This window comes from Pectinophora gossypiella, unplaced genomic scaffold, assembly GCF_024362695.1.
Source record: "Pectinophora gossypiella unplaced genomic scaffold, ilPecGoss1.1 Pgos_45, whole genome shotgun sequence".
Taxonomy (NCBI): Eukaryota; Metazoa; Arthropoda; class Insecta; order Lepidoptera; family Gelechiidae; genus Pectinophora; species Pectinophora gossypiella.
Window position 1 is genome coordinate 488,181 of NW_026063255.1, and position 21,016 is coordinate 509,196.

The 21,016-nt window shown below is 39.7% G+C and overlaps 1 protein-coding gene across 1 annotated transcript in view; it reads left to right on the forward strand.

The window, feature by feature from the left end:
- LOC126381329 (FH1/FH2 domain-containing protein 3-like) overlaps nucleotides 1-21,016 on the forward strand; it is a 39,206-nt gene that overhangs the window by 11,329 nt on the left and 6,861 nt on the right. The window contains exons 4-5 of the mRNA XM_050030827.1: nucleotides 19,617-20,101; nucleotides 20,883-20,983. Of these exons, the coding sequence (XP_049886784.1) occupies nucleotides 19,617-20,101; nucleotides 20,883-20,983 (586 nt within the window). The remainder of the gene's footprint in view (nucleotides 1-19,616; nucleotides 20,102-20,882; nucleotides 20,984-21,016) is intronic.

Consider the following 21,016-nt stretch of genomic DNA (forward strand, 5'->3'; position numbering starts at 1 on the left):
AATTTTTTTTAACTTGATACACCCAAAACTACTAAATATCATGTTCCTAGGTTCAGTGGTTAATATTTTGTATACAAAAAGTTTGGCTTCGTAGTTCCCGTTCCGAATCCGTTCCGTTCGAATTTCGGAAAATCCGTTTGTTGAAAAACTCTGCACATCCTAAGAGACCTACGTACCAAGTTTCATGGTTTTATCTTCAAAAATGACGAATACCCATACAAACATTCAACCCGTATTTCACCCCCATACTGGTAAAAATTTCAAAATGCTTGAACAAACGATTTTTTGTTTGTTATTTAGTGCCTAAACACAAAATTTAATATTTTTATCTTGAAAAATGACGAACCTCATAAAAACTTTCAACACCTATTTCATCCCCTCAAAGATCGAATTTTCAAAAACGCTTTAACAAATTGTTTTTTTATTTCTTATCAAGTTCCTAAATATAAAGTTTCGTGGTTTTATCCCCAAAAATGACGAACTCCCATACAAACTTTCAACCCTCATTTCACCCCCTCACTGGTCGAAATTTCAGCAACGCTAGAACAAATGTTTAATTATTTTTTATCAAGTGCTTAAATATAAAGTTTCATGGATTTATATTTTAAAATTAAAATATCCCATACAAACTTTCAACCCCTATTTCAATCTCTTCGTCCCTTCTTTTCGCAATAAAAGGTATCCTTTGTTCTTTCTCAGGGTCTAAAGATTGTCTGTGCCAAATTTAATCAAAATCGGTTGAGAGGTTTAAGCGGGAAAGCGTAACAGACAGACAGACAGACAGAATTACTTTCGCATTTATAATATTAGTAACGATTATTTTCCCTCGTTAAATAGTAAACAAACTAAGTGTAGGTGTTATAATTTCGTTGACGAACTGATTACCTATCCGTTTCTTTGTCTAAAATGAGTATTACCTTATTACTATGATTGATTACTGGGCTTAAATTTCGTATAAATGTCTATCGAATTACCTCCTCAAGTTTAAAGCGTAGCTAGTCATGTAGTACTATATTAATTATGTGGTGTAAGTAATTAGATTTTATCTGTATGTAATGTAACAGTCAGTTGAATAAAAAAACTTATACAAATCAGATCAATTAATTGGCGTAATGTGATTCTAGAAAGAGTTTTAATGTTAATAGATAGCTAGCTATAGCTATGTGTAGGTTCCTGTAGGAATGAGATATAACTGTTTAATAAAGACAGTTGCATCAAAATTTTATCATAAATTCCCTAAATTATGGCGCCTACCTACCCTCTAAGTTAGAAAAGTGATCAAATACTAACTTGAGGTCACTCAGTTTAAAAAAAACATCGAAATCATTCCAGTAGCTATGGCGTCATGCGCTTCTTGACACGATCACGAAATCTAGATTTCCGCGGGAATGAGGTATTTTCCCGCCATAAAAAGTAGCCTGTGTCCGTGCCTAAGATCCTATCTTTAAATTAACCAAGTCTTATAAAATTCCGTTCAGACGTTAAGGCGTGAATGAGGCAAACTTTTAAAACAAACAATTAAAAATCACTAACCTAGTTTTCTGTCTACTGCCTACGCCTTAAGTACGATAGCATAAATATTAATAGGCCATATCCTTTTCTAGATTACTATCTATCAGCTAACTAAATTTCATCAAAATCCGTTGAGCCGTTTAGGCATGATAGACAAAACTCCCAGCAAAAACCATAAAAAAATCACTAACTCAATTCAGTTTTCTGCCTACTTCCTACCCCCTAAGTACGATGACGTGATCAATTTGATCGTACAACCGTTTTTAGATAACCAACTATTACCTTACTAAATTTCATTAAAATCCGTTCAGCCGTTTAGACGTGAAAGAGCAAAAGTCCCAACAAAAACGACTACAAATCACTAAATCAATTTAGTTATCTGCCAACTGCCTACCCCCTAAGCACGATGGCGTGATTATTTATAGCCTATGACCATTTCTAGGTTATCATCTATCACCATACCAAATTTCATCAAAATCCGTTGAGCCGTTTAGGCGTGAGAGAGTAACAGACAGACAGACAGACAGACAGACAGACAGAGTTACTTTCGCATTTATAATATTAGTAAGGACTAGCTTTTGCCCGCGACTTCGTCCGCGTGGCGTGTTATATAAGAGAGAGATCTTTGTGTGTGTGGGAGTGCATACTTATGCAGTTTAGATTTTTTCATAAGTACATTTTTTTTTTCCCAATAACTCCCATTTTTCAAAATACAGCCAAAAATAAACTTTATATTTACTAAGGTATGCATGCATGCTAGATTGAATCAATTGATTGAATTGTTTTTTTTTAATTGATTGTTCATTGAGTTTTAATTTTAATACACACTTCCTCTCTTCCCTTCAACGTTGCTGTGCCCTACAGGGTCCATGTTTTAGTTCCTATGCCTATGTAACACCCCATTGTACTACATGGAATGCAATAAATAATTTAATTGAATTGAAAATATCTATCTTACGCGGTTTCGATTTTTTCATACAAATGTTTTTTTCCCACTAACTCCCGTTTCCGTGGGAATTTTGCAATATCCTGTTGCAACTAAGCTTTAAGTTAACTAAGGTACCTGCATGCCAAATTTCAAGCGTCTAACTTGAGTGGTTTAGATTTTTCATACATACATACATACATAAACTCACGCCTATTTCCCACCGGGGTAAGCAGAGACTATAGAATTCCATTTGCTTCGATCCTGACACACTTCTCTTGCTTCCTCCACATTCATCAATCGCTTCATACACGCACGCCGGTTCAGAGTAGATCGTATTGAACCTTTTCTAAGGACATCTCCAATTTGGTCATCATAAGTCCTAGATTTTTCATACAAAAGGATTTTCCCGCTAATTCCCGTTCCCGTGGGAATTTCGGGAATTCCTTTCTTAGTACACCTCTACGGTATCTAAGGTACCTGCATGACAAATTTCAAACATCTAACTTGAATGGTTTAGATTTTTCATACAAAAGGATTTTCCCGCTAACTACCGTTCCCGTGAGAATTTTGGGAATTCCTTTCTTAATGCACCTCTACGGTACCTAAGGTACCTGCATGACAAATTTCAAACGTCTAACTTGAGTGGTTTAGATTTTTCATACAAAAGGATTTTCCCGCTAATTCCCGTTCCCGTAAGAATTTCGGAAATTCCTTTCTTAGTACACCTCTACGGTATCTAAGGTACCTGCATGCCAAATTTCAAACGTCTAACTTGAGTGGTTTAGATTTTTCATACAAAAGGATTTTCTTGCTAATTCCCGTTCTCGTGGGAATTTCGGGAATTCCTTTCTTAATACACCTCTAAGGTACCTAAGGTACCTGCATGACAAATTTCAAACGTCTAACTTGAGTGGTATAGATTTTTCATACAAAAGGATTTTCTTGCTAATTCCCGTTCTCGTGGGAATTTCGGGAAATCCTTTCTTAATGCACCTCTACGGTACCTAAGGTACCTGCATGACAAATTTCAAACGTCTAACTTGAGTGGTTTAGATTTTTCATACAAAAGGATTTTCTTGCTAATTCCCGTTCTCGTGGGAATTTCGGGAAATCCTTTCTTAGTGCACCTCTACGGTACTTAAGGTATCTGCATGCCAAATTTCAAACGTCTAACTTGAGTGGTTTAGATTTTTCATACAAAAGGATTTTCCCGCTAATTCCCGTTCCCGTAGGAATTTCGGAAATTCCTTTCTTAGTACACCTCTACGGTACCTAAGGTACCTGCATGACAAATTTCAAACGTCTAACTTGAGTGGTTTAGATTTTTCATACAAAAGGATTTTCTTGCTAATTCCCGTTCTCGTGGGAATTTCGGGAATTCCTTTCTTAGTGCACCTCTACGGTACCTATGGTACCTGCATGCCAAATTTTAAACGTCTAACTTGAGTGGTTTAGATTTTTCATACAAAAGGATTTTCCCGCTAATTCCCGTTCCCGTAAGAATTTCGGAAATTCCTTTCTTAGTACACCTCTACGGTATCTAAGGTACCTGCATGCCAAATTTCAAACGTCTAACTTGAGTGGTTTAGATTTTTCATACAAAAGGATTTTCCCGCTAATTCCCGTTCTCGTGGGAATTTCGGGAATTCCTTTCTTAATGCACCTCTAAGGTACCTAAGGTACCTGGATGACAAATTTCAAACGTCTAACTTGAGTGGTTTAGATTTTTCATACTAAAGGATTTTCTTGCTAATTCCCGTTCTCGTGGGAATTTCGGGAAATCCTTTCTTAGTGCACCTCTACGGTACTTAAGGTATCTGCATGCCAAATTTCAAACGTCTAACTTGAGTGGTTTAGATTTTTCATACAAAAGGATTTTCCCGCTAATTCCCGTTCCCGTAGGAATTTCGGAAATTCCTTTCTTAGTACACCTCTACGGTATCTAAGGTATCTGCATGCCAAATTTCAAACGTCTAACTTGAGTGGTTTAGATTTTTCATACAAAAGGATTTTCCCGCTAATTCCCGTTCCCGTAGGATTTTCGGGAATTCCTTTCTTAGTACACCTCTACGGTATCTAAGGTACCTGCATGACAAATTTCAAACATCTAACTTGAATGGTTTAGATTTTTCATACAAAAGGATTTTCCCGCTAATTCCCGTTCTCGTGGGAATTTCGGGAATTCCTTTCTTAATGCACCTCTACGGTACCTAAGGTACCTGCATGACAAATTTCAAACGTCTAACTTGAGTGGTTTAGATTTTTCATACAAAAGGATTTTCTTGCTAATTCCCGTTCTCGTGGGAATTTCGGGAATTCCTTTCTTAGTGCACCTCTACGGTACTTAAGGTATCTGCATGCCAAATTTCAAACGTCTAACTTGAGTGGTTTAGATTTTTCATACAAAAGGATTTTCCGCCTAATTCCCGTTCTCGTAAGAATTTCGGAAATTCCTTTCTTAGTACACCTCTACGGTATCTAAGGTACCTGCATGCCAAATTTCAAACGTCTAACTTGAGTGGTTTAGATTTTTCATACAAAAGGATTTTCCCGCTAATTCCCGTTCCCGTGGGAATTTCGGGAATTCCTTTCTTAGTACACCTCTATGGTATCTAAGGTACCTGTATGACAAATTTCAAACATCTAACTTGAATGGTTTAGATTTTTCATACAAAAGGATTTTCCCGCTAATTCCCGTTCTCGTGGGAATTTCGGGAATTCCTTTCTTAATGCACCTCTACGGTACCTAAGGTACCTGCATGACAAATTTCAAACGTCTAACTTGAGTGGTTTAGATTTTTCATACAAAAGGATTTTCTTGCTAATTCCCGTTCTCGTAGGAATTTCGGGAATTCCTTTCTTAGTGCACCTCTACGGTACTTAAGGTATCTGCATGCCAAATTTCAAACGTCTAACTTGAGTGGTTTAGATTTTTCATACAAAAGGATTTTCCCGCTAATTCCCGTTCCCGTAGGAATTTCGGAAATTCCTTTCTTAGTACACCTCTACGGTATCTAAGGTACCTGCTTGCCAAATTTCAAACGTCTAACTTGAGTGGTTTAGATTTTTCATACAAAAGGATTTTCCCGCTAATTCCCGTTCCCGTAGGATTTTCGGGAATTCCTTTCTTAGTGCACCTCTACGGTATCTAAGGTACCTGCATGCCAAATTTCAAACGTCTAACTTGAGTGGTTTAGATTTTTCATACAAAAGAATTTCCCTTCACTACTCTGCTCCTATTGATTGTAGCGTGATGAAAAGTATTCTATAACCTGTCCAGGAGTGTGAAGAATAATTGTACCAAGTTTCATTAAAATCCGTCCAGTAGTTTTTGTTTCTATAAGGAACATACAGACAGACAGACAGACAGACAGACAGACAGACAGACAGACAGACAGACAGACAGACAGACAAAAATTTTACTGATTGCATTTTTGGCATCAGTATCGACCACTTATCACCCCCTGATAGTTATTTTGAAAAAATATTTAATGTACAGAATTGACCTCTCTACAGATTTATTATAAGTATAGATTATTTTCCCTCGTTAAATAGTAAACAAACTAAGTGTAGGTGTTATAATTTCGTTGACGAACTGATTACCTATCCGTTTCTTTGTCTAAAATGAGTATTACCTTATTACTATGATTGATTACTGGGCTTAAAGTTCGTATAAATGTCTATCGAATTACCTCCTCAAGTTTAAAGCGTAGCTAGTCATGTAGTACTATATTAATTATGTGGTGTAAGTAATTAGATTTTATCTGTATGTAATGTAACAGTCAGTTGAATAAAAAAACTTATACAAATCAGATCAATTAATTGGCGTAATGTGATTCTAGAAAGAGTTTTAATGTTAATAGATAGCTAGCTATAGCTATGTGTAGGTTCCTGTAGGAATGAGATATAACTGTTTAATAAAGACAGTTGCATCAAAATTTTATCATAAATTCCCTAAATTATGGCGCCTACCTACCCTCTAAGTTAGAAAAGTGATCAAATACTAACTTGAGGTCACTCAGTTTAAAAAAAAAACATCGAAATCATTCCAGTAGCTATGGCGTCATGCGCTTCTTGACACGATCACGAAATCTAGATTTCCGCGGGAATGAGGTATTTTCCCGCCATAAAAAGTAGCCTGTGTCCGTGCCTAAGATCCTATCTTTAAATTAACCAAGTCTTATAAAATTCCGTTCAGACGTTAAGGCGTGAATGAGGCAAACTTTTAAAACAAACAATTAAAAATCACTAACCTAGTTTTCTGTCTACTGCCTACGCCTTAAGTACGATAGCATAAATATTAATAGGCCATATCCTTTTCTAGATTACTATCTATCAGCTAACTAAATTTCATCAAAATCCGTTGAGCCGTTTAGGCATGATAGACAAAACTCCCAGCAAAAACCATAAAAAAATCACTAACTCAATTCAGTTTTCTGCCTACTTCCTACCCCCTAAGTACGATGACGTGATCAATTTGATCGTACAACCGTTTTTAGATAACCAACTATTACCTTACTAAATTTCATTAAAATCCGTTCAGCCGTTTAGACGTGAAAGAGCAAAAGTCCCAACAAAAACGACTACAAATCACTAAATCAATTTAGTTATCTGCCAACTGCCTACCCCCTAAGCACGATGGCGTGATTATTTATAGCCTGTGACCATTTCTAGGTTATCATCTATCACCATACCAAATTTCATCAAAATCCGTTGAGCCGTTTAGGCGTGAAAGAGTAACAGACAGACAGACAGACAGACAGACAGAGTTACTTTCGCATTTATAATATTAGTATGGATATGCGAAGTTACATAAACTTAAGTTACGATATGCGAAACAAATAGCGTGTTATAGATAACTAATTAACGTATAATAGATATATACAAATAAACTTAATGTCTAAGAGTATGCGCGAATGCGAAATTAAACTTACTGGTTAGGCAGAGGACATAAGCGTACGACAGGACGAAGATATGTACCTCTAGAAGTCCTAACAGTAGCCACGCGAACTATACCATCCTTTGAGGGATGGACCTTCTCTACAACCGCTAACGGCCATGTGAGAGGAGGTGCATTATCGGTTAAAATAATAACAACTGTCCCGGCGTAATGGGAACAGACGCGGTATTCCACTTCTCTCTCGATTGAAGATTGTGTAAGTACTCAATCCTCCATCGCTCCCAGAAAGACTGAACGAGTTTATCGAGCAGTGAATGCCTATGAAGTAAGTTAAGGTTATTACAATCTACTTCAGGCGCGGGTAGGGAAGATAGAGGCGCGGTGTGGAGGAAGTGACTTGGCGTCAACGCGGTAGGTTCCGCGGGGTCGGAACTTAAAACAGTCAAAGGACGCGAATTAAGCAGACACTCTATTTGCGTTAGAACCGTACTAAGTTCTTCATACGACAGAAGTTGTTGTCCAATGACTTTAAATAAATGCGTTTTAATAATTTTGACCATGCTCTCCCAACAGCCGCCGAAATGCGGTGAATTCGGGCAGATAAATTTCCACTCGATGCGATTTTCTGTTAACTCCTCTTCGAAACGAGGGCGATAATCTTTATTAAGGAAATCATATAACTCACGGAGATAGGACTTAGCGCCTTGAAAGTTGGTTCCGTTGTCGGAATACATACACTGTACCGGACCACGGCGCGCGAGAAAGCGTTTTAAGGCAGCTAAGAAGCTGGGAGTACTAAGGTCAGTAGCGATCTCAATATGTACCGCTCGTGTCGTCAGACACGTGAAGACACAGATGTAACCCTTCAAACTTTGAACTCCGCGACGCCTAACGGGCGTATAAGAAATAGGGCCTGCGTAATCGCAGCCGGTGTGCGTGAAAGCTTTGACAGCTCGTGTAGTACGAGTGTCAGGCAAATTTGCCATAAGCGGAAATGTGGGTCGCGGTTTCATGCGAAAACACTTGTTACATCTGTGGACTCTCTGTCTCACAGCGCGACGGGCGGACAGTATCCAGAACCTTTGTCTAAGGAGAGACATCAAAAGTTCGGGACCAGCGTGTAAATGCGTTTTATGATAATGATCAATAATAAGGTCGATGACATGGTCATGTCGCGGTAGAATAGCGGGATGTTTATGGGAATAATCTAGATCAGAATTGACGAGACGACCGCCTACCCTAATCAGACCATTGTCCAGAAACGCGCGTAACTTATTAAATGCGGGAGAACAACATTTATTATTGCGTAAGTTATTTAATTCGTCGACGAAATATTTGCGTTGTATAATTTGTAATATTTTAATTTCAGCGAACTCCATGTCGCTAGCGGTAACGGACATGGACTCACGGCGAGGTAATAATTTAGTGAATCTGCATACAAATACAATCACGCGTAATAGCTTCGTCCAAGATGACACGCGCTGAGCAAGGTTGTATATAGCGCAGTCATGCGCGGGAGCAGTCACAGGGTGTGCTAAAATCTTCCTCTCAGGTATATCTTCAATAGACTGTACCTCGGACTCTTTATTAATAGGCCACTGTGACGGGTCCATCGCAAGCCACGGAGGCCCCTTTAACCACAGGGGGTGCGAAATAAGCTTCTGTGGCGTAACGCCACGCGACAAACAGTCTGCGGGGTTCTCCACTCCGGAGACGTGATGAAAGTTATCAGCGGCGATGTTGACCTCTTCACCTGGACGACGCGATTTGCGACGAACGTTTGCCAGCGGTGGGGCGAACTTTTAATCCAATATAAAGCGACTTTAGAGTCGGTAAAAGCGCAAACGTTAACGGCAAAGCGGCTAGCGTAGTTATTTAAAACTGTGCGAAGTAATTTAGATAATAACACGATGCCGCAGAGCTCGAGACGAGCGATAGTGAGCGGTTGCGAGGGCGCAACTTTGGACTTCGAGCACACGAGCTGCACGGTGTTACCACTAGCGGACTGTACGTGAAGGTATACCACACCTCCGTACGCGAGCTCACTGGCGTCTGAGAATCCGACTAAAGTGACGACGCAGTCTTCCACCACACCTACATGTCGCGGTATTTTAAAATCATTGAGCAATGGAAGCTCGTGACAAAACTGTCTCCATATCTTAATGATGTGTGGCGGCGGCTCATCATCCCAGTCGATTCCCAGCTGCCAGAGCTGTTTTATCAAAAGTTTAGCGTATAGGATAGTCGGAGCAACAAATCCCATGATGTCCCACAAGCGGGCAATAGTGGAGAGGATAGTGCGCTTAGTACACTTATCCTGCTCGCGAGGCGCGACTTGAAAATAAAAATAATCAGATTGCGTGGACCAATGCAAGCCCAGTATTTTGTGCTGCATGGATTTATCAAACTCGACCTCTTTAGTGAGTTTGTGCGAAGCGGGAATAGAATCTAAAACCGTCTGCGAGTTGCTTTTCCACTTGACCAAGTCCCATTGAGCTGTCTTGAACAAGTCGATGAGTTCCTTAGAGGCGGCGACGCCATCCTCCGCCTTCATTACAGAGAACGCAATGTCATCCATGTAAAGCGCATTGGACGCTATCTCGCTCGCACGCGGATATTTAGAACCATCATCGGAGACAAGCTGCTGTACCGTGCGCAGTGCATGGTACGGGCTAGACTTCAAGCCGAAGCAAACGCGGTTGAACTCGTAAAGAACAAGCGGGTCTTGTGGATTAAAGCGGTAAAGAATGCGTTGATAGCGACGATCGATGTCTCGCATAACGATCTGGAGAAACTGCTGACGACAATCAGCCGTTAAAGCGACAGGGTAAATGCGAAAGTTTAAAATGATCTCAAAAAGATTGCCTTGTAAATTCGGCCCACTGTGCAGGACGTCATTTAAAGAGCGTCCGGAACCAGTCTTACTGCTGGCGTCCAAAACGATGCGTAAGCGAGTAGAAGCTTTGTCCTCCCGAACAACTCCGTGATGCGGAATAACATACATGGGTAACAGCGACTTACTAGAGTCGTCAGAAGGTGCGGGCGATATGTACTCTTTATCGATGTACTCAGTGATGACTTCATCATAAGCAGATCTCAAATTAGGTAAAGCTTCTAACTTTCTTTCTAAACACAGAAAGCGTTTGCGGGCAATATCATAAGATTCACCAAGCGAGAAGACGTCCTCACAGAACGGTAAGCCAACAATATATCGACCACTAGTGGGATCACGCGCAGTGGTCGCGCGGTAGAAAACATCACATTCAACGTCCTCGGCACATTGAACGGGCGAAGCGGTAAGTTCTTCTAATTCCCAGAACCTTTTTACAAGAGTGTTAATTGGCTCCTCAACTACGCAGCAAGCAGTTAGTGAAGAGGCCGCGGCGTTACAAATAGTGGGTACGGAACCCATAATAACATATCCCAAAACTGTGTTAACAGCGCGGGGTGCGGGCGGGGGCGCCGACGTGAAGTCACTCCCTCCAACATCGGGTAATAACAAATGCGGGAAAAGCGATGCACCTATCAAAGCGTCTATTTTATTAGGAGTCGCGAAAGTAGTATCCGCGAGCGGTAAATTATCCAATTGCGGAAGCGCAGATCTGTCAACCACGGCGGTCGGCAAACAATCCGTTATTTGGTCTACGACCAGCGAGCAAATATTATATTTAATATTTGAATTAAAGCGGGAATGAAATTCGAAATCGACTGACCCCTTAAGTACCTTCTCCGATCCACCGAAACCCTTTATAATTGTGCGTTCGATTTGTTTACGTTGTATACCTAAACGTTCGCAACATTCTTTAGTTATAAAATGACTCTGAGAAGCAGAATCAAGTAAAACACGAATGTGATGACAATTACCACTACTATCGTACGCGGCTACTTGCGCGGTGGCAAGCAGAATTGTAGTAGACGCGGCAAGTTGTTCATTATCAACGCGCGGTGTCGTCGCGGTCGTTGGGCCGGTTGCACACAACGCGACGTCCGCGCGCTCACACAGTGCGGGCGCGACGGGCGGCGGCGGTTGCGAGGGACGCGATGGCGCGGTCGACGGTGCCGTCGACGCGGAGAGGTTGCGGTTCGATTCCCGTTCGAAGTGAAGTAGCGTATGATGTTTTAATTTACAAACCCGGCAGTTCAGATTTGAATTACAATTTGAAACTCGGTGTATTAAACTCAAACAGTTAACACACCCGTTTCTTTCCTTCACGGCCTTGAAACGTTCGTCCGGGATCAACTTATTAAAATCGGGGCATTTAAATAAATGTTGATGCGTAATATTAGCACACAAACATATGTTTGCGGAATCTACCGTACTCAGATAGGCCTGATAGTGCGGCGGCGATGCGTTTACATTATTAGAGCGGGGGCGCGAAAGGGTATTATCTTTTTTAGCACTACTTACAGGGTGAGCTGTAGTAGGCGAGCGTTGCAATATTTTTGCTTGTTTATTTATGAAAGTTACAAACTCGTCAAACGTGGGAATATTATTTGAGTCAATACTCATTTCAAACGCGCGAACTGTATCAGAATCGAACTTTTTAAGAGCGATATGAAGTAGAATAAAATCCGTTAAATTATCAAGTTTGAGGTTTTTCAATGCGCGAACTGCGCTTACGAACTTGTCAGAAAACGACTCAAAATTATTGACGGACGCAGAAGTCAGCGGTTTAAAATCACATAATTGATTAATGTAGGTAGAAGCGAGCGTACGTTTGTCTTCGTACTTCTCAATGAGCGTTTCAAATAAAAGTTTATAATTCTCTGCGCACGGCGTAATGCCTGCGCACGCAGCGTGAGCCTTGCCCGAGATCTTTCCTAGCAGGTAGTACAGCTTCTCAGTATCAGTGAGCGATGGATTATCGTGTACAGTGGATTTAAAACTTGCGTAAAATAGAGGCCATGAGCGAATATCGCCAGAGAAAGACATCAACTCAATGGGTGGCAAGCTCGGGTGACTTTTACGCGGGTTGGTGTTTTGAACTTGAGAAGTGCAAGAAGAATATTGACTGCGCAGTTGTTTAATGCGACTATATACACTTCTCATCAAAAAAATCGAAACACCTTGCAAGTTTACGTTTTGTCAGGATTATCAGAAAAATGTGTACATTTAGGAATAAATGTTAAATGTTGTTTAATAGTGAGTAATATGAGCTTATCAAATCTTAATGTTAATGTTCTAAATTTAAATGAATTTTTCATAGGTTTCGTATTTTGTTAAATGAGTCATTTTTATTCCGTATGGAGTATAAAGGAAATGGATAAAACAACACACGTAAATGAAAAAAAAAGCTAAAAAACGTTTATTTAATAACTTGTATTCCCTCCCCGAGCTCTAATTACTGCTTCCATACGGTTCTTCATCGATCGGATGAGAGTCACGATCACATGCTGTGGTATATTGTCCCATTCCTCTTGGATTGCATCTTGCAGCTGGCTAAGTGTTTCTGGGGCAGGATCTCTTGCTCGAATTCGTCTCTTTAATTCATCCCACAGATGTTCAATGGGATTCATGTCCGGGCTTCTTGCTGGCCATTCCATAATAGAGATATCGACTTCGTTAAGATAATCTCGTACGACGCCCGCGGTGTGAGCCCTAGCATTGTCGTGCATGAATATGAAGCCGTTGCCAATAAAATGTGCATAGGGCATCACATGAGGCTCGAGACACTCTTCGACGTACCGATGACAGTTTAGTGCAGGCAGACGTGGCCCAGACACGAAAGCAAGCTCTGTCTTACCGTCGGCGCTGATTCCTCCCCAAACCGTCCACGAACCGCCACCATAGCTGACCTTTTCTTCAATGCAGCATTGTGCATAGCGTTCTCCGTCTCTTCTGTAGACCTTGTTCCTTCCGTCGTTACCATACAGCATAATTTTACACTCATCAGAAAAGAGAACTTTGCTCCACTGTAGGTATGACCAATTTAGGTGCTCACGTGCAAAGTTAAGGCGCGCTCTTCGATGGTCTGCAGTTAATTTCGGCCCATTTGCTGGCTTATGCGGTACCAGTCCACGATCCTTCAACCTTCTTCTAATTGTAGAGTCACTTACAGCCACCCTTCGTACAACACGAAGCCGCTGCTGCAGTTGAAAAGCGTTAAGGCGTCGATTTCTTAAAGAAGTTGTTACAATAAATCGATCATCTCGCTCAGAAGTGACCCGATTCCTGCCAGATCCTGAACGGCGCGTGAACAAACCAGTCTCCCGATAACGTTTATAGACTCTATGAACAGATGACAGGCTTAGATGCAGTCTTGCAGCCACAACACGCTGACTAAGGCCAGAATCCAGCAATGCCACAACTTGGGCGGCTTCTGTGGGCGAAGTATCCATACGTTTTAGAAAAAAAACCTTTTTTCAGACGTCCCAAAGTCACAGTATTGAAATAAAAAACAAAAAGTTTAAGGATAGGCGCCAATTTTTAGTTTTTAAACGCTAAATGTACTCCAACCCTAAACACACATTTGTCTCAAAACAGTGATTCATTTCGTTTATAAGATAAACAAATGAAATTCTAATTTTGAATTTAGAATTTTCGCTTATTACTGTAATGGCCAAACTGCCAGCTATACATTTATGTATTTTTTTTCATCGTATGAATTCTTTTTTGTGTTAAATTCGGACAGAAACAATGAAAACGGAAGTGTTTCGATTTTTTTGATGAGAAGTGTATTTGTTCGAAAGAGACTAAACATTTATAATCGGGTTTCGCCCCGGGCGTTATAGTTAACAAGCGGCAGTTATAATCGTCCACCAATTTTTGGAAATCGAGACGAAGTGTATCGATATTTGCGCTTCCACAGAGGAAAGTGTCCCTTGCCGTAACATTTTTATGTATATCGGGCGTTAAATCGTAAATATGTTGTACAATTTCGAAAATGGCGTTGCGTTTTGACTCGAGTAGGAGTAGCTGTACATCGACAGCTTCGCTGTCCTCAGGTTCATGAATAGCTTTACTCTTAGACATTATGGCTTATGAGAAAGTCTAGGCGAGCGTAAATCCATACTAATATTATAAATGCGAAAGTAACTCTGTCTGTCTGTCTGTCTGTATGTCTGTCTGTTACTCTTTCACGCCTAAACGGCTCAACGGATTTTGATGAAATTTGGTATGGTGATAGATGATAACCTAGAAATGGTCATAGGCTATAAATAATCACGCCATCGTTCTTAGGGGGTAGGCAGTTGGCAGATAACTAAATTGATTTAGTGATTTGTAGTCGTTTTTGTTGGGTCTTTTGCTCTTTCACGTCTAAACGGCTGAACGGATTTTAATGAAATTTAGTAAGGTAATAGTTGGTTATCTAAAAACGGTTGTACGATCAAATTGATCACGTCATCGTACTTAGGGGGTAGGAGGGGGTAGTAGGCAGAAAACTGAATTGAGTTAGTGATTTTTTTATGGTTTTTGCTGGGAGTTTTGTCTATCATGCCTAAACGGCTCAACGGATTTTGATGAAATTTAGTTAGCTGATAGATAGTAATCTAGAAAAGGATATGGCCTATTAATATTTATGCTATCGTACTTAAGGCGTAGGCAGTAGACAGAAAACTAATTAGGTTAGTGATTTTTAATTGTTTGTTTTAAAAGTTTGCCTCATTCACGCCTTAACGTCTGAACGGAATTTTATAAGACTTGGTTAATTTAAAGATAGGATCTTAGGCACGGACACAGGCTACTTTTTATGGCGGGAAAATACCTCATTCCCGCGGAAATCTAGATTTCGTGATCGTGTCAAGAAGCGCATGACGCCATAGCTACTGGAATGATTTCGATGTTTTTTTTTAAACTGAGTGACCTCAAGTTAGTATTTGATCACTTTTCTAACTTAGAGGGTAGGTAGGCGCCATAATTTAGGGAATTTATGATAAAATTTTGATGCAACTGTCTTTATTAAACAGTTATATCTCATTCCTACAGGAACTTACACATAGCTATAGCTAGCTATCTATTAACATTAAAACTCTTTCTAGAATCACATAACGCCAATTAATTGATCTGATTTGTATAAGTTTCTTTATTCAACTGACTGTTACATTACATACAGATAAAATCTAATTACTTACACCACATCTATCTATCTATACTTATAATAAATCTGTAGAGAGGTCAATTCTGTACATTAAATATTTTTTCAAAATAACTATCAGGGGGTGATAAGTGGTCGATACTGATGCCAAAAATGCAATCAGTAAAATTTTTGTCTGTCTGTCTGTCTGTCTGTCTGTCTGTCTGTCTGTCTGTATGTTCCTTATAGAAACAAAAACTACTGGACGGATTTTAATGAAACTTGGTACAATTATTCTTCACACTCCTGGACAGGTTATAGTATACTTTTCATCACGCTACAATCAATAGGAGCAGAGTAGTGAAGGGAAATTCTTTTGTATGAAAAATCTAAACCACTCAAGTTAGACGTTTGAAATTTGGCATGCAGGTACCTTAGATACCGTAGAGGTGTACTAAGAAAGGAATTTCCGAAATTCTTACGGGAACGGGAATTAGCGGGAAAATCCTTTTGTATGAAAAATCTAAACCACTCAAGTTAGACATTAGAAATTTGGCATGCAGATACCTTAGGTACCGTAGAGGTGCACTAAGAAAGGAATTCCCGAAATTCCCACGAGAACGGGAATTAGCAAGAAAATCCTTTTGTATGAAAAATCTAAACCACTCAAGTTAGACGTTTGAAATTTGTCATGCAGGTACCTTAGGTACCGTAGAGGTGCATTAAGAAAGGAATTCCCGAAATTCCCACGAGAACGGGAATTAGCGGGAAAATCCTTTTGTATGAAAAATCAAAACCACTCAAGTTAGACGTTTGAAATTTGGCATGCAGGTACCATAGGTACCGTAGAGGTGCACTAAGAAAGGAATTCCCAAAATTCTCACGGGAACGGGAATTAGCGGGAAAATCCTTTTGTATGAAAAATCTAAACCACTCAAGTTAGACAATTGAAATTTGGCATGCAGGTACCTTAGATACCGTAGAGGTGCACTAAGAAAGGAATTCCCGAAAATCCTTTTGTATGAAAAATCTAAACCACTCAAGTTAGACGTTTGAAATTTGGCATGCAGGTACTTTAGTAAACTTAAAGCTTAGTTGCAACAGGATATTACAAAATTCCCACGGGAACGGTAGTTAGCGGGAAAAAACATTTGTATGAAAAAATCAAATCTAAATAAAAGGAGAAACTGACTGACTCAGTGACTGACATATCAACGCATAGCCTGAACGGCTAAACGTAGGCATTTGAAATTTGGAAGGGGCATAGCTTAGGTACCGTAGAGGTGCACTAAGGAAGGAATTCCCGGAATTCCCACGGGAACGGAAATTAGCGGGAAAATCTTTTTGTATGAAAAATCTAAACCGCTTAAGTTAGACGCTTGAAATTTGGCATGCAGGTACCTTAGTTAACTTAAAGCTTAGTTGCAACAGGATATTGCAAAATTCCCACGGAAACGGGAGTTAGTGGGAAAAAAACATTTGTATGAAAAAATCGAAACCGCGTAAGATAGATATTTTTAATTCAATTCAATTAAATTATTTTTTGCATTCCATGTAGTACAATGGGGTGTTACATAGGCATAGGAACTAAAACATGGACCCTGTAGGGCACAGCAACGTTGAAGGGAAGAGAGGAAGTGTGTATTAAAATTAAAACTCAATGAACAATCAATTAAAAAAAAACAATTCAATCAATTGATTCAATCTAGCATGCATGCATACCTTAGTAAATATAAAGTTTATTTTTGGCTGTATTTTGAAAAATGGGAGTTATTGGGAAAAAAAAATGTACTTATGAAAAAATCTAAACTGCATAAGTATGCACTCCCACATACACAAAGATCTCTCTCTTATATAACACGCCACGCGGACGAAGTCGCGGGCAAAAGCTAGTATTTTATAAAAAAGTAGAAATTACAACAGGGACGCGTGACTTTGAACTAGGTACTTACGCGTATGCGCCGGGCGGCCGCGAGTGACCGACCGGTAAAGTTATTGCGATTTATTTCCAATTAGAAATGTAAAATAATATTTGACGAGTAGGTATGCGATGTTATATGCGTTTAAGCTTAAGTTAATGTAATTTACGTGATAATTACATACATAAATGCGATACAAATAAGAAATTATTGTTATTGCGTTGCGAGAATAAAATGGCGGATAAAAGCACACAACACAATGTCGTGGCGCTTATATACTGTACAATGTTGTTTATATACTGTACGTAATGTACGCGATATATAAATGCGAATAAAATACACTCGTTAGATATCCTAAGAAAACTAACAAGGGCGGGTGCTAGTATTATTATTTGGCTAAGAAGGACCACAAATGGACGCGCCAGCGGCTGAACTTTATGTTTGCCTTCGATAATTAAGAATTTGTAAGATTCTATTGTAAATAAGTGTCTCACGCTGTAAAATGGACAGGAAATAAAGGATGTGCACGCCTTACCTTTCGATGAAACCGCCAGCGAACGACGATATCCCCGGGGATTCAGAGCACACAGCACTTCACAGCACAGTCCAGTTCACAACGGTGGCTCAGTCGCCTACGCAACCCTTTGAAGCGATGGGGGTGCGAAGATCTAACAAAACTGTTTACATCTGGAGCGAATTTAGCGATATGCGACTTAGACGCGAGGTATTGCAGTAACACACACGCGCGCGTTGGAGTAAATTTTCATACTGGTGCGGTTGGCGGTTGTTCTTCGCGTCGCGGAGCGGGGCTGATGACACGCAATGGCCAATCAGCACACTTGTTGTGACGTGCACAGGGAAGGGGTAGCGGGAATCGTGAGACAATACTAATTTATTTACTTAAATCAATAGATGGCGCCACCATCGGCTATATTTGTAACGATAATTATGTTTGACATTCATCATCATTTTTGAACCATTTTATACAAAAAAAAAATACTTTGTATAAGTTATATACCCTAAAGCACGCCCATGAATCACTCTACTCATTGGTGAAAACCGTATGAAAATCCGTTCAGTAGTTTTTTAGTTAGCCGCATGTTCACTGATGCGATTAATGCCTGTTAGAATTTTACAAAATAAAAAATACGGTAATTACGGAAGGTACTTTAGTGCAAAGTACATTATTGTATAATTATAATATTATTGGTAAAAGTGATACTTTTTGAAAATTCCGTAATAAATAGACGGGTTCGCCAAATTCAATTGTAAAAAAAATACAAAAAGTAAAAACAATTAAAACATGCACTTGGGTTTGAACCGTGAAACTTAAGAATGGCGGCGACTGCTTTACCAAATGCGCCATTTAGAAGTTAGAAGTAGACTTCAAATTATGCATCTCTTTTAATAGCTAACCTAGTTCGCATGTGTGTGTGACAGCTTCGTGTTTGTACACAAATTGAAATGACACCAACTTTTGATGCAATGTTTCAATATGATATCTGCAGTAAATACTTCAAAATTGTAGCTTAACTTAAAGATAATGTATGTAAGATTTCGCCACCTAACATTTCACTGGGACAGAACTCAACACTAAACGAATAAATGGAAAAAAATACGAAAACTGCAGAAGTAACGCCATCTGTTGACGCAGCGTTACCTAGCTGACTGAAACGCATCACCTTAATAGCGCATTCTTTTTGTTTATTCCTATCTTCTATCACTGGCGACCTCATGGATTTTTCCATAATTACCAGTTTTTTTTATTTGATAATAAGTCATATTGTCGCATTAACTACTTGGCCGGACAAATGGGGAGCGCTGAAGGCTCTAACCCGGTACAACATTTAAGACAACAGGCCTGAGGGTGCCCAATTGGGCGCGAACCTCAGCTCAAGGCGTCGTCTGTCTGAGAGGAAAAATGTTTGAAAGAATTAATCGACCCTAGCGGGTCGATAGCGATAAGTTTCTGTTAAATTAAGTATAATTTCGTAAATAAAATCAATTTTAATTTATACGCCGATAAACACAGCACTACTTATAATGACAAGTCAGGATAAAAGGTGTTATATTGTTAGCGGTGTGACAAACAAGAAAAAAAATCCTGTTTGTCATACTGGTGTGACAACCTGGTGTGACCACGAGTCCGGAGGGTATTTATTTTTATGATCGAATTATCTACTTGCCTCACGTGTTTTAAATTAAATACACCGCAACGACAACGACATTCAAAATCGCTTATGTCCTTGGCAAATAAGAAGTTAGTTAGGAAGCTGCTGCTTTATTGACTCTGCTAAATTAGTGACTTTGCCTAACCAACTAAAACGTCAATCCGTTTACAGATCCTTCTGTACGTGGACGGCATGCACGGGGTGATGGCACACAAGCGCTGTGTCCAGTGGCTATATTCACTCATCTCCAGCAAATTCCGGCATGTAGTCAAAACTGCACTTAAGCTGCTTCTGGTGTTTGTCGAGTATACTGAACAGAACTGTTTGCTCCTCATCGACGCCATCCACGCAGCAGATAGCTCTAACGGCAGGCAACCCTGGTACAACGTTATGAAAATCCTTCAAGACTTCGACGCTTCAGACACAGAGCTGCTTATATATGCCACTACTCTCATAAATAGATGCCTCAACAATGTTCCCGATAGAAACACATATTATGATCAAGTGGATGCATTGCAGGATCAGGGCATGGACGATATAATAATACAGTTATATATGTCCAAACAAGGCACAGATTTAGATTTGTTGAGACAACTACAAATATTTGAAGCTGTACTTCTCTACGAGGATGGTGACGAAAGCGGAACAGCATTAAAGTAAGATTTTTTTTCTTTCATGGTTTAAACTACGATCAGTTCACTAGACTGTAAGCAGTTTTGTTGTGTGGAAAAGTGACGTGTCAGGAGCTACAACCAGTGTCACAGCATCCCACTTTATACACCGTGGCTTTTCTTCTGTAGTTTTTCACATAGTTTCGAGGTCTATAAGCCCTGATGCGAGGGAATTCGGATGATCAGCTAATCGCTCTAGATGTTTCTCTCCAGAGACGGTTGGCATTTTAAGGTATTCATGTATTTCTTCATTCTTGCTGAACCATGGTGCATTTGCAATTGCACGTTCTGCACTCGTTGCAGATAGAGTAAATTACTTTTACTGGCAACTTCTCAGATTGGGATGCCGTAGGTCCAAGTAGGTTTAAGTATAGCGTTGTTGTTGTCTACTGAAAGCACAGAGTTTTGCCCTATTAATCAGTTAAAGTTTTTGCACTTGAAGTTGATTTCGTCCCTTTTTCGCTTGATGTGTGTTTTCCATGTTAGGCGTGTGTCTAGATGGAGCCCAAGGCATTTGACACAATCGTTGTGTGGGAGGACATCAGGTCCAAGTGCAACGGGTGGGCAGTCCTTTCGTCGAAGCGTAAATGTGATGTGGTTATACTTTTGTGTACTAGCTTTTATAGGTACTTACGCCATTTCTACGCGATGTTGCGAAGTTGACAGTTTAGACAGATCTCGATGGTTTTAATTAAATAATATAACATTTAATTAAGAACATATCAAATTCTTAAGGGAGGTCTAAATATATTTTAATAAATTTCAGACAATTAGACGAATCAGTTATAAATTCTGTACGAAGAAGAAGTCTCAGCTTGAATGGCGCAGAAAGGAGGAAATCTAAAAAACTACAATCGAAAGAAAAAGGTAAAGAATACGTTATATTTACAGTCTTGTGAA